This window comes from Juglans regia, chromosome 11 (genome assembly GCF_001411555.2).
Source record: "Juglans regia cultivar Chandler chromosome 11, Walnut 2.0, whole genome shotgun sequence".
NCBI lineage: Eukaryota > Viridiplantae > Streptophyta > Magnoliopsida > Fagales > Juglandaceae > Juglans > Juglans regia.
Window position 1 is genome coordinate 16,513,623 of NC_049911.1, and position 15,468 is coordinate 16,529,090.

The following is a 15,468-nucleotide window of genomic DNA, read 5'->3' on the forward strand; positions in this document are numbered from 1 at the left end:
CTAATTTCATAAAATTAAAAAACATATTAATTGTGTCATATTACACACTATCAATTAACAACTAACAATGTTTTATAAAATTTCAAACTTAGATATTAAAATTAGTTATATACACTGATAAAATCTTCTTCTATCCTGGCCCACCGCTATTCTGTTGCAATGACATAACACGCTCCATTTGCACCATCATCTCCAGCTGCACTTGCTCTTGGACTTCACTGCGTATTCTTTCCTCTTGGTCTCTCTGTTGGTCCTACAAACGCGTCTCTAAATGAGACTGTCGCTCTAAGAGAGACTCTAACTCTTGATGTCTCGACCTCATATACTCATTCTCGCGCCGTGCAACTGCTAAATTTTTGGTAAGATTATTAATTTGTGAAGTCGATAAGATTGAGGACGATGAACATCTATGCTTGAAAGATCATCCCAAACCTCTTGCTAGACTGCGGCCCGAGCACTTGCATGAATATGTCTATGTCACTAGGAGAGGATTCCCCAGAAGCTAACTATGTCTCCATCATTTTTTCTTGCAATTTGAAAGAAAACACATCATTAATAAGTAATGTATTAAAAGAAATAAAAATAAAAAATAAATTATTCACATGAGTGAGTAGCAACATAGACATGAATGAGGAAAAAGTTTTCAAGATCATCACGTTTCTAACAAAGCGACATTAGCAATTTTAAAAAGATAATGTTAGTACTTAAATAAAATAATATCAGAAAAATAAATGAATACTATAACTTTTTAATTACAATTTTTTCAGCAAGATGGTGAAATGACCTTGAACTGGCATGATAGTGGACAGTCAGAGTGGATCTATTCTGTGCATTTGTAGAACTCAAGTGCTACAAAATTAATTAAGAATGTTAATTGTAATATATATACATATAATTTATGGAACAAATATGAATGTAAATAATTGAAGGATATAAATGTAAAATACCTAATAATCTGGAGATGCGAAAAGATCACAACACTTTCAACAATCATCTAACTTCATCTTCTAGAAAGAAGATTGCGTTGCCTCTTCCAACGTCTCAAACTCCTTCAAGTGGTCATGACATCGTTCCTTGTGACGTTGGAACAGTGTAGCCATCAACTCATTCACAGTTTTCAAATCCTCGTTAAGGCCAAAGTCGAGGTTGAATTCATCATAATAAGTTAATCAGGTAACAAATATGATATACTAATCTAGGCAAAAAAAAAAAAATGTACTCTTAAAGTAAACTCACCAGCACACAACTTCGAATGTGCTCCTTAATTTCATTCGGAACATCTCGTCATGAGCGCACATAAAATGGTGCATAACCTCGAACTACTATGCTAATATAGGAGGAAAGCGCTGCTACACTATCATCCACTCCTCCAGTAGAATTATCAGGAATGGTGATCTTGAATTTTTCGTACCTTCTATTTTTCTCAAAAGAGATGCCACGTGTATAGCTACGACCACGGCGTGCAGTTACATCAACTATATGATAATAATATAATTATAGTTATATAGTTATTGAGACAAAAGTATTAACTAGATAATTACTCATCAACCATAATATTTCCTTACTAGTAGGTGTCGACTGTCTGTTGTTCTCTTGCATGTTAACTTGATCTTCAGGAGCGGATTCCTCGAATGGGGAGTCCTCAATGGGTTCGGGACTTAGACTTGGCGGAGGCACATTTCTTCGTTGTCATTTTGATAACACCCCTGAAAATGATTAATTATATCAAAGAAAATCATTTAGAATAAATTTTGAAAAGTATAATATTTTATAGTCACCTATATGAATAAAATATTTAGTACTTTGATTCTTCTTCTTCGAATGTATTTTCCATGCTTGTTTAAGAATCTCTCTTTATAATATCATCATCACTATCATCAACCTCTTCTTCATCCTCTTTATCCACCTCCTACCTGGATTCTGATTCGTCTTTTTCTTCTTTTGAATCTTCTTATTCTTCTTCTTCAATCTCCTCACTTACTTGAATTGAATGATCATTTAATACGGAAGAGTCAAGATGGACGGGTGGGATGTCATCTCGACAAAAGGGGAGCAACTCGTGCACCAAGGTCAACAAACAAGTTAATACCCTCTCCATCTTCCTGGTATGCCTCTACAATCGGAGCATCATCTTCATCTTCACTATTCTCGTAATCTGTACTCGTTCCTACTTCATATATATTTCAAGGGATACATTTTTATACGACTCGCCAAGTTATTTCTCCACTATCTTCATCAGCGCTTTTCTATGGTGGCATTTGGCCATTTAGACCCGTGGTACGTGATTTTCGATAATTGTTGAGTTGACTCAGTCATTCTGTATTGAAACATTCAAACGTTTTGACAGAACATTCAAACATATGAGGTTACAATTGCATAGCCCTTCCACGTTCGAATGTATCTTTTTCTACATTCGAACATTACCTTTCGACGCATTTACATTCAAACGTTTAAATGTTAACGTTCGAACATACAACTTTTTAATTTATCCGCCATTTTGCCATCTACGTTGCAAAAGTCAATAATTTACATTCAAACATAAAAAAACATACGTGCGAACGTAAAAACATACGTTCAAACTAAAAAAATATACGTTCGAACGTAAAAACCATAAGGTCGAATTGGAAGGCATAACTTTTGAATGCAACACATTTCAAAATTTTTATATGTTTTGCCCTTAACGTTCAAACGTGTATATTATATTATGTTCGAACGTTAATATAATTTTGATTTAAAGAACGTGCATCTTTAGATAAAACGTTCGAACATATGTTATATTATGTTCGAATGTTAATGCAAAGTCATTTAAAATTAATACAAAAAATGCATCAATAGTACAAATCATTTTTTTTCATTTTCTATTTTCAGGATATGGCTCATCTTTTGCATACACGGAAACGGGGGAGGAAAAGAGCCACTTTGGACACTGCTCGGATCAGGGCTTGTACTGTTATGGTGGAGTAAGAGGTCCTGATCAATGAGTTCGACGAGCTAAGATGGGAGCAGATGAACCTCAAAGATGTGTTCATCAATAGGGGTTGGGGAAATATCTGCACATTGAGGGGGAAGGTATACCCCTCAATGGTTTGAGAGTTCTATATGGGGATGTGCTCCATGTCTCAGGAAGCATCCTCTCACACCGTGACTGTACGTTGTGTGTAGTTTGAGATTTCATCAGATGTGATCACCAAGCTACTTGGGATTCGTCGAGTAGTTGAGACATCGAGTACAGCCGACTCTCAGACTGGCGACACAACCGTCGTTTGCACATCTACATCTGCACACGGCACACTCGATGCAGATGTAGGCATTTCTGCATCATCTACTGGCCCAACTGGGCCAGTAGTTGATGCCAGAGATGCTGACCCGCCAGAGGCTGAGGGTACTGACCGTGAGGCTTGGGATGATGACCGAGATGAGGATTTCTACATTCTCATTGGGAGAGACTACACGCAAATCGGGAGGAAGAACGCCTTCAACCAAATACATCTGCGACCTTTCTTCCGCATGTTGCAGCTTATTCTTGCAACAAACCTAGATCCTACGGCACATAAGACCACATTTAGTCAGACTCGGGCACATTTTTTTATACGAGTGGCACGTGGAGATCCCATCGATTTGCCACTGTGCATCTTTGAGAGGATTCGTTACGAGGGTAGCATTGTCTCCACGGACAACTCCCATACGGTGTTATCATCAGCTGGCTATTACTTGTTCGGAGAGTGCCACTCCAGCCAGAGGAGCGGGTCACTGATCAGATGAGCTCCCTCGACATGAGCACGCATTGACGTAACATTGGACAGGCAAGGGGGTATCCTTGATATCAGCCACTCCCTGTAGCCGATCTAGCTCCTCCGACGCAGCCCAGGCCCAATGTGGGGAGTAGTAGTCCAAAGCCGACGAGTATATATGTGGGAGATGTGCAGCCTGCTTGGGTTGATGCGGTGATCTCACAGTTGATTGCACATATTGATCAACAGATCGTGGCTATAGAGGAGTCTGTCGCCGAGATAGCTCATCATGTAGATATCCTCAATGAGAAGGTTGATAGCTTGACTGAGGATATATGAAGTACGAATTTCATAAACAACACTTTCACGTGAGAGTTGTTTACGAAATTCTATCATATTTTGTATTTTACTTTTAATATATGCAAGGAAAAATATTATTTAATATATCTATTATTTTTTATTTTCAATTCTCAATCTTTTTTAATGTTAGATTTGCCAATTTTAATACTAAATCACTACACTTCAAATATATAAACATAAATATATATTTATATATCTATATACAAATATATATTTATACATATAAATATATAATTATATTTTACAAATTGTGTGTATATAAATATATATTACAATTTTTTAGACTTGTTCACAAATTATGCACTATAAAAATCACATCATTTTTAAATTAGAGTCATATTTAATTTAAATTTACAATTAACGTTGGAACGTTACTTACTAACGTTCAAACGTTGGCGCCAAAACATTTCACTTTTGCACGTAGGTAGCCACAGTGTTCGAACGTATATGTGACATCTGAACATAAATTTGCTCTATGTTTAAACGTTAAAAAAAAAAAAAAAAAAAAAAAAAAAAAAAAAAAAAAAAAAGAAAGAAAAATCATCTATCTTTAGTGAAGGTTTCCAAAAACCGTCACAAAAAATTTTTTTTAGTGACGATTTGAGGACTGTCACAATTTCTCAACCGTCACTAAAAAACAATTATGTTGTAGTGATATATATATTTATATGTATGTGTGTGTCATCATACATAAAAAATTCACGAAACTCATGAAAGTTGGTTTAATCTTAGAATATTTAGTTATGGGATATATAATATATATATATATATAATTGCATTTTTGTTAAAATTGTGAACATTCTTCTACGTACTTGTTTGGAAAATATGTTAAATGCCCGTATAATTTGGTAATTAATAACCTCAAACTCAGGTACGTATGAACGAAAATTAAAGATGAACAGCTAGAGCTTCATCATCTACATGAATATATATAGAAACAAAGCTATATATGTTCATGTTGTACGTAGCATACTACTCCATGAAACTCGGACTCATTTACGCTCCTAGATACTAATTATTTGCGCGCCACCATTAATAATCATAAACGACATATAAGCATCACCACCTAATCTTATTAATTAAATGAACTCCATGTAGATAATATTTAAATTTGAAATCTCAACAAATCCAACTGCACAAATTAATTGTATTGTGTCCCGAACTCATGTGAGTTAATTATTTCAAGCTTGACTAAAATTAAATTTTAGAGATTTCATGGATCCATACAAATTTGGTCTATTTAATAAGAGAAAAACTTCTTGTAGGTGTCTCTTACAACCCTCATATATCGGGGACCAATGGCAACTTGCCACGTGTGCACATCAAGGAACACTATAGGTGTGCAAACAGGGAATTGGACCTTAAATGAAATAGTAATGCTAGAGAGAAGCCATTATAACAGTGCACACTTTGCACTCACTACGTGGTTACTTCTAGTTGATTGTTCTCAACACTCACTTAGGAATATGTGGTCTAGATGATGCCACATTATGTGTGCAAAATGGATACTCCCAATAGTGGCTTCTATCTATATTTATTCTAAATTGAAAACCCTTCCTCCCTCTCGCGAAAACCTCCCTCTCACTCTTTCTCTCTCTCAATCTCGAGAGGCGAAAAGAAAACTCTCTCATTCTCTGATTTTGTTTTTTACTCTATGCTCTCTCACTCTTTCTCTCCTCTATGCTCTTCTCCTCTTTGCTCTCTCACTCGAACCAAAGGGCGAACACCCTACCTCACACTACCTGTCGAGATCCTTCACTCCATCTCCGATATATGATTCCTTCCCTCTCGTGACCTTCGAGACTTGCAAGTGCCACGAAACCTGCAAGAGAACTACATTGCTCTAGATCACATTCATTCAGGATATGAATGAATGCCCTTCTGCATAAATATGCCATCATGCAATCTTGAGCAAACACTCTTCTGATACAACATACAAATACTAGTCTTCTCTCTCTCTCTCTCTCTCTCTCTCTCACTCACGCAAATAAAAAGATCACACCAAAAAAAAGGGAAATCACATGTATAGGCAATAAAACCTATAGAGCTTTCTAGGGTTTTGTCTTCAATTTTATTATAGATCATTACCAGTAGTTCCTTTCCTGCAGTCCTTAGTATGAAAAAATGGGGTTATTAGAAATCCTGAGTTTCCCCAGATGACTTTATATACAGTTCCTACCAGTGGAATCATGTATCTAGGATCTTTCTCTCCAGAATTGGGTCCAAAGGGTCCTGCTGAGGTTCCGCATCATTGAAAGAAAGGGGTTGTAGGCCATGTTGGAGCAGCTAAACATCTTCTCCAGAGTTGATGACAAATTTGCCTTCAGCCTCATTGGCAGTTTTCATCATATAGATTAGCATTTAATACAATAAACGAACAAAAAAGGTGAAAAACATAATATAAGTGAAAGAGAAGGTATTAATAGCACACAAGAAGTTTGTCATTCTAATAAAACCTCAGTATTTTTTTTTGAGAGATTTTGAAGATCAGGTTAGGGAGAGGGAAGGAGAGAGATCGAAAGAGAGAGAGAGAGACTCGGGAAGGAGAGGGAGACATCTGGATACCCTGCTTCGCGTGTTCCATGGTTTCCTGAGAAACCCTTACGTGGCAGCTCCCTATTTGTCTCTGATAACAGCTGCTTATAGGTGTCACCGATCCGAAGAGGAACTGATTTAATAATAGTTGACATTGATTTTCTTACTAAAACATGATCTAGGGCTACTTTTAAAATAAGAGTAGCGGTACATGTACTTATAGTTTTATTTACAAGACTCATTTTATTAAGTTTCTTTTGAATTTTAAATTTCATAATTTTTAGCATATCAATAACTGACATGTGGATAAGTAAATTTTTTATAAATTTTTTTAAAATACATTTAACATTTTCCTTAAATAAAGACAAAGAAATAATTAGTCCATCTAGCTAGCTAGCTAGCTAGTAATTAATGAGTATTTTCTTATATATAGCAGATCATCATCACTAGCTTCATCAAGCAATTAGCTGTGAACGACTAATTTAATTCATATATATATATATATAGCCTTTAAATTAACCCCCGAATTATAGCGGTAAAAATAATAATAATAAATAGCTAAATAAAAGGCCTCACTTTTTTTTTTTCTAAAAATGTGTAATATTCTGAAACATATATAAATAAATAATGTTATGAACAAATTAATTAAAACCATACATGCATGCATACAAATTAGGTTGGGGACCGCGAAGAAACTGTGGACCAGTGTAAAGTAATTAATATGAGATGATCAATAGAAGAGTAAAGCAGGAATTATGAGCTGTACTGTGGAAGAGGCATTATAGTACCAACTACTCTACACCAATATCCTTGATAGAGCATATAATTTAGCCGTAAAAATCGGTTCAACTAACAATTTCTCCTACGGATCTTGGAATTCATGATTCAACTCTCCTCATGATGTATATTGCTCAACCTAATTTTCAGGCTCTTAAATTCCCTTTGCAAATTAAGGGACAGACTAGACTTGAAACAACTCATGATGGGGGCCCCTTTGAACCTCATCTATCGTACGTACTAACAAACTAGTACTGTTGTCAGTATGCTGTGCTGCCAAGCCAAGCCAGAATATCAGGATCGAGTTCGCTGAATTCACTGTAGTAGTAGTACTACTGCAGCTGCTTGTAATCATTTGTCCCGTTAGATTATGAGCCCGGCTACGGCTATCGAAAATAATAGTCCGAATGATTTTATCTAATAGTATATTTTATTTTTATATTTTTTTAATCATTATAAATATGTTTTTAAAAAATAAAAAATTAATAATAATATTAAGAAATATTTTTTTAATTACTAAATAAAAATAAAAAATAAAAAATAAAAATTATTGGAGACATTTTTTGAATCCTAATTCAGGATCCAAAATATTTATATTAAATTATTTGCAAGTCTTGCATGCAGCCGGCCATCAAGTTTTGGGTGTAATAATGATGTGTCACGTCAGTCTTTTTTAATTAAAATTTTATTTGTTTTATTGGATAAAAATTAGATGAATTGAATTGAATTAAAATTAAAATTAAAAATTAAATAAAATATTATTAAAATTATTTTTTAATATTATTTTTATTTTAAGATTTAAAAAATTTACATTATTTATTTTATTTTATATAAAAATTTAAAAATTTTATAATAATAAGATAAAATAAATTGAGAGAAATTATAAAAATAAATTAGGCCTAATAATGTTAGGAGGAAGAGAATAAAATGTCACCAATTATATTACAATTTAACTATTCTTATATATTAAAATATTAATATTTTTTTATTTTAATTTAGAATTTGTGTATTTGTAACAATTTAAAGTAGATAAAATAATAATTTTTTATACTTAATTGTTAAAAGTAGATAAAATAATAATTTTTTTTATACTTAATTGTAAACGAATTGTAGTATAGTTGTACATTTTTATATCAGTTTCCTTTGAAATCATGGCCCTAGCTAGCTCTCTCTATATGAACAAACTCGAAACTTTTGGATGATGATGCGTTAGGACCGATGTCTCTATCGATAATCCAACCGACAAGTGAATTTAAGTTTTATTTTATTATTATTTTTATTTTATCTATTTTATTTTTACATTTTACAAAAAATACATAAACTCAATAGTATATTAGTATTCACTTACTTAATTATTATTAAAAAAAAAAAAAACAAGAATAGGTCATTTCATCGTTGAAACAATAGAACTTGAAACTTTTTAACTAAGCCGTAGTTAGCTAGCTAGGTACTAGTATGTAAAAACACTAAAGAATGTAGTTGTGAGGCGATCGATGGCCGTGTGAATATTGCATTAGCATCAACAGATTAGGGTACGTAGGCTGTGTTTGGTTAGTGAATTAATTTCAGATTATTTGGTTATTATTTATTACTAGTTATAAACAGTTCAATGTTATTAACATATTATTCATTATTTTTTTATTATTTTTTATTTAATTTTTTATTATTATTTACAGATCTTCTAAAATCATCTCATCATCTAAACATATATTTTTTTTAGTAATTTTCATGATTCTTTAGCAATATTTAGAATAAAGTGAAACTTGTAACTCAACCTGTTGATTACTTTAGTGTAAATAGGAGAGAGGAAAGGGTCAAGCGAGGAGTCAAAATTGAACAAGAGTTTGCTTTCCAAGTTATGCTCCATTCCCCTCATATGTATGTTTTCTTCATTTCCATGATTCTGAATTAAAGTCGTAAAAAGAAAACAAGTATAGCAAGATTTAGCATGAATAGCACGTTTGGATACAATTTCAACTCATTTCAGCAACTCATTTCATTTCGTCTTATCATTATAATTTTTTAAAATTTTTACATAAAATATAATAAATAATTTAATTTTTTCAATTTTTAAAATAATAATATTATTAAAAAATAATATTCTAACAATATTTTATTCAACTCATCTAAAACCATCTCATCTCACTATCTAAACGAAATTACTTTTTTTTTTTTTTAATGGAAACTATCCAAATGAGCTTACTTAGACAGAGACTAATCACGCAAAAACAAAGACCTGGCTAGGATTGCAATTATTTTGGGAGGTTTAATTAGGTCAACATCCAGCTTGAAAATAGAGATTGAGGTAGGACCAAGGACTCTAATTATATATATAGAAACTATACGAAGAAACACTACAAACAATTCATGAATCACCAACAATGGAGTACTCTCACCATCCGCGAAAAAGAAGTCTCATTACATGAGTATTATATATAGACTATAGTATATATGGATATATCTAGTACTTTTCCAATTAATTCATAAGATACACGTACGTGAGCTTTATGAATGATGTTATGATATCATCTTACACTTACATGATTTATAAAAAATATGATACTCAATATATATATGCAATGATTATATTCATAAGAATTGAAACATCTATTGCATTATGATTAATATGTTAAATATTTATAAATATTAATTAACATGATATTCTTATTGTAATGATATATATACTTTAACTATAAAAATAATAAATTTGAGTTTATATATACAATTATGTAGGCTGTGTTGAGCTTTATACGACTTAATTATATATATCGTTTGATATAATATTATATCATGTAAGTTTTGCATTTTACGAGCAATATCAATTAACAAAAGCATTGATATTAATTATTCGATCGAGCTGGAATTGAGTTTGGATCATGAGCTGTTTTTGAGCAATATTTTCTCAAATAGTCAACTTGTTTGTTGATATCTTTAAATCAATATCAAAATGTCTTTGCATAGAGATGAAATCAAGAGCTAGCTAGCCAAAATATCTTTGTTTAAACATGATGTAATGCGTGAATAAACATAACTGATCAATAGGATCTAAACTATTCATGTTACAAAAACTAGCGCACTCTTTTTAAGACAACATGATGAGGCCGTTCATTTTCTGTCCGGTCTTTGGGTAACTCGTTGGGAAAGTTCATTGCTGGTCTAATCATCCAGTTGGGCAGTGATGTAGAACAGGCCACTAAACCAAAGTTACACAGCTTATAGGCTGTTCACTTATTTTTACATTATACACACACACACATACGCAGACATGAGATACAGAAATATATGTTGGTTATGATCAATATTAGAGCATTAGTGGCGACCGAGCTAGCAGTTAGGAATGGATGATGACGGCCTCATGCATGGCAGGCATTGCCAATTGCACAACCACCATTTAGTACTACTAGATCGCCTTTGTTAATTTAGTGGGCCTTTTTCCTTTCACAAGACAAGAACCCCGAAGTACTATATAATCCTCCCCACTTGTTAGCTTGTTGCATAAGATCTTATAGCTATCTGCTGATCCATCTATCTATCTAGAAAGCTTTCTGATCATCAAGTACATTAATTCAGTTTCTAATTTCTTTTCTCTCATCTTACTTGGGTTCCTACTCCATCCATGGCTAGCTTCTTTTTGGTTAACGTTCGTAGTTTTTGGATGATGTTAATGGTCCTGGCATTTGGAAGTAGCTGTTACAACACTCATCAAGCTGAGGCTGCTCGGGCTTTCTTCGTGTTTGGAGATTCTTTGGTCGATAACGGTAACAATAACTACTTGGCAACCACTGCCCGAGCAGACTCCCCTCCCTACGGAATCGATTACCCAACTCACCTCCCCACTGGACGATTCTCTAATGGCCTCAACATTCCTGATTTTATCAGTTGGGTTTTATAATCATCTCTTTATCATCATCATGATTTGATTACTTTTCATGCCGAAATATCAATATAAATTCGTAATTCAGGTCGGGAACTTGGCTCGGAATCACTGCTGCCATACTTGAGCCCAGAGCTCACTGGAGAAAGACTACTCGTTGGTGCCAACTTTGCTTCTGCTGGCATTGGAATCCTCAATGACACCGGAGTTCAGTTTGTGAGTTGATGAACCTGATCCATCCTGAATCCATCTCAGCTGTCAACATTTGCTGCAAATTAATGCTTTATTTCCTAATTTAGATATACTTACAACATATTTATGAATTTAATATATTTATATTGTTAATTACAACATTTATTTATTTGCAGATAAACATAATCCGAATGTACAGACAACTGGAATACTTCCAAGAGTACCAGCGGCGAGTGGCTGCAATTGTTGGAGAGGACCAGGCTCAACAACTAGTTAACCAAGCACTCGTCCTTATCACTGTCGGCGGTAACGATTTCGTGAACAACTACTACCTTATACCTTTCTCTGCCAGATCTCGCCAATACTCTCTCCCAGATTATGTCAAGTACCTCATTTCCGAGTACCGAAAACTTCTTCACGTATGTATACCATATATATATATATATATAGTAATCCTTTTACTAATTAATGTATTGGGTACGTACCTTTATTTATTTTCTGGTTTTACATGCACCCTGAATTGTGCAAAGATCAGCAATGCTACTGATGATCTTAAAATTAGACAATTTCTTTGCTTGAAATCTACGTAGTTTTTGGACTTTTTAAGTATCAAATATATAAAAGACATTATATAAAATAAATTCATAAATTGATGTGATTTCATAGAATCCATTAGATATATTTTATAATAAAAGTAATTTTAGAATCTCAAGTACCACATTAAGTGACGTAAGTTTATAAGTTTACTTTTATATAATCTATATGTTGGCTAAATTATTTTCCATAAATGTTTTATTGTTTACTTGGAGTCATGTACGTGGACGATCATAACCAATGCTGATCTTTGCGATCCATATTTGAACAACGCCTACTAATTGCACGTGCCATATATATATATAGGCCTTATAAATTAATTAAAGCATTTTGCTGATTTCCTTGTAACGAACTTCAATTAATTGATGTCATTTCAGAGGCTATATGACCTTGGAGCACGCAGAGTTCTTGTGACAGGAACTGGACCACTGGGTTGCGTTCCAGCAGAATTGGCCATGCGAGGCTCAAATGGGGAGTGCTCCACTGAGCTGCAACGAGCTGCGGCTTTGTTCAACCCACAACTTGTTCAGATAATTAAGGGACTAAACAGTGATCTCGGTTCTGATGTTTTTATCGCTGCTAATACACAGCAAATGAGCAATGATTTCATCCGTGATCCTCAAGCATATGGTATATAAGTACTATCTCTTTTTTATCACACACACACACACATATATATATATATATATATCATGGTAGTGCTTTTAATATTCTGAAATGTCGTTTTCTTATTGGCCATTTAAAAGGGACAAAATAGAAGTGAAGAGTAGTGGATTCAACTACTAAGCCATTTCGTTCAATGAATTAGTTCTAACTGTGAGAAATGAGAAATACTTTGTCTGGCATGCATGCATGCGCTAGCTAGAACGACCCCTGATCTGTCATTTTCTGACCGATAAATAGGTTCTAATGTTGCTGGACATGCATTTATTAAAACTGCATGCCATGCATGCCTTGTTGGAATCATAAAGGAGCAGCCTAGCTACCTCTTGCTTTTCATTTTAGCTAGTTTAATGATTAATTTGTTTGTGACCGATCGACTACCTATCAATATATATCTATTTGATTTGCCTTGAAAAAGCTGAACACGGTCCCCAACCACCCGGAAAAAAAAAGCTAAACGTATTTAAAAAAAAATTTAATTCTCCACGTGTCAAAATTGATATCTTAAAAATTATAAAATTTGAATTTAAAAAAAAAACTAACATAAAGAGTTTTGTAGGTAAAAGTATAAATACATAAAGCACTACTTTTCCTAATTCCTTATCTAATCTTTGAGCAATAAATATAGTTTGATCTTGAAGTGAAATGGATCTAAGGTTGGGAAAAATTGCTGATTTGAAAGGTGCACTTTTACCGTTAAAATTCTGTCAACAGAAATGTCGTAGGCATGCAGTATAATCTTAAAACTTAAGGTAGGTTTGGAGGTGAGATGAAAATTTTATATTTTATTTTAGTATTTAAAATATTATGTTTTAATATTATTATTATATTAAAATTTAAAAAAGTTGAATTGAGATTTGAAAAAGTTGAATTGTTTATTATATTTTATATGAAGATTTAAAAAATGTATAATAATAAGATTAGATGAAATGAAAATTCACGTACAATTTGAGGTTGGAAACCACTTGTATATATATAGTTGCGGAAAATGATTGATGGGAGTAATTACAACGAAGTTATACGTACATTAATATATATAAAAATGTTTTTATTTATTTATTTTTTTTTTTTTGGGAACAGGATTTGTTACATCGAAGGTAGCATGCTGTGGTCAAGGACCCTATAACGGTATCGGACTTTGCACAGTGGCTTCCAACCTGTGCTCAAACAGAGATGATTATGCATTTTGGGATGCATTCCATCCATCTGAGAGAGCAAACGGCATAATTGTTCAGCAGATCTTAGGTGGCTCTACCACTTACATGTACCCCATGAATCTCAGCACCATCATGGCCTTGGACTCCAGGACCTAATTAATTAATAATTATTATATATATTCCAACTTGTGAAACCATCCATCTTTATATTACTGTATTATGCATTACGTACAATTCAGGTTATTTATGTCTTGGATTAATGGTTTAAAAAAAAAACCAAAACCCAAAAAAGGGCGTCATGATCATGTACTTGATCATGCGAAGTTAATTTGTATTATTGGCTGATGAGTAAAACAGCTACTTGTTTGTTTCGTGTTCAATTTCTGTGCGTGAACTCTCTCTCTCTCTCTCTCTCTCTCTCAAGGTGAGCTAGCTGCTATTCGGAACAATAATGGGTTGAGGGAGGCCCCAACCAGCGGATCGGATGTAACTCAGCGGCCACCAACGTTATAAATGTTGGATTGCTATATAAACCAATTAACCAAGCAATTAAGGATATATATTAATTGTTCCCTTAGAACGTCTTCCTGCATGTTGCATAAGAGGTTGCTGTTTATACAGGATAGAAATAAGTTGGCCTGAGTTGTCTATTGTTGTGGGTATATGTGTTTTTAAAATGTTTTGGCTTTTTAACTTATGGGTACCATGCATCCTCTCTTTTTTTTTGTTTAAACGAAAACTCTATAATAAATTCATGGACATGATATTGTATATTACTTGCAGATATATATAGCATGAAAGCTATGTATTATATATATTGATGAACAAAACTTAGTGACTTTATTCTAACATTTTAGGATCAGTCCTTGTTATGAATTAAACACTTGTGTATTTTTTAAATCCCTTTTCCTCATTTAATGTTTTCATGTTAATATTAATTAACTTGTTAGAAAAAACATATATATTTACAGTACAATTATTAATTTATTTTTCATCTTCAATTATTTTTGGTGGGTTTGAGTGTTCTAATATAATATTTTCGGCCACGACGGGTTATAAGATAATCACATAAATTAAAATAGGTAAAGTTAAACTATAGATAAAGGGCACCATGAGTTATCTATTTTCACCGTACTAGTGACGAATTGATTGCACAAACAACGCCATTCGTACCGTTGATACTTGATTTTAGACCGGCCAATAGTCAATGGTTGGACGGATGACCCAAAAGCAATACCGAGGGAGGAGACACCCAATCGCGGACATTTTCAAATGATGGAAAATAGAATAAATAAATAAATGAGGCAGTGGTTTTGTAACGCCCAGATCCTGGTGGGGTCGGAGAGTTATTTCCTATCACTTAACCTGATCACATTCCAACAATATATTTATATACTCTAAATTCTCAATACCATATAACAAATTTTTGTTTCAAACCAACTACCTCAATATAATCAACCTCCCAAAATATTAAGTCATCAGAACATAACAAGATTACTTAATAAAATTCATCAATACTTATAGAAACCTTTTGTGGTTAATCCACTATGCTTAAATCATCTCATCCATGCTTTATAATATTAAT

At 33.3% G+C, this 15,468-nt stretch overlaps 1 protein-coding gene across 1 annotated transcript; it reads left to right on the top strand.

Annotated features, from left to right (window-relative positions):
- Positions 1 to 10,856: 10,856 nt before the first annotated feature.
- On the top strand, positions 10,857 to 14,263 carry LOC108993637 (GDSL esterase/lipase At5g33370-like). Its single transcript, XM_018968618.2, has 5 exons — positions 10,857 to 11,281; positions 11,366 to 11,493; positions 11,646 to 11,888; positions 12,441 to 12,693; positions 13,807 to 14,263. Exons 1-5 carry the CDS (start codon positions 11,020 to 11,022, stop codon positions 14,037 to 14,039), a joined length of 1,119 nt encoding a protein of 372 aa, XP_018824163.1. The 5' UTR covers positions 10,857 to 11,019; the 3' UTR covers positions 14,040 to 14,263.
- Positions 14,264 to 15,468: the final 1,205 nt, after the last annotated feature.

Coding starts and splice junctions, on each gene's coding strand:
- LOC108993637 (XM_018968618.2), top strand. CDS start 11,020: ATGGCTAGCTTCTTTTTGGTTAACGTTCGTAGTTTTTGGATGATGTTA. Junction 11,889..12,440: donor AGTACCGAAAACTTCTTCAC/GTATGTATACCA, acceptor ATGTCATTTCAG/AGGCTATATGACCTTGGAGC. Junction 12,694..13,806: donor CCGTGATCCTCAAGCATATG/GTATATAAGTAC, acceptor TTTTGGGAACAG/GATTTGTTACATCGAAGGTA.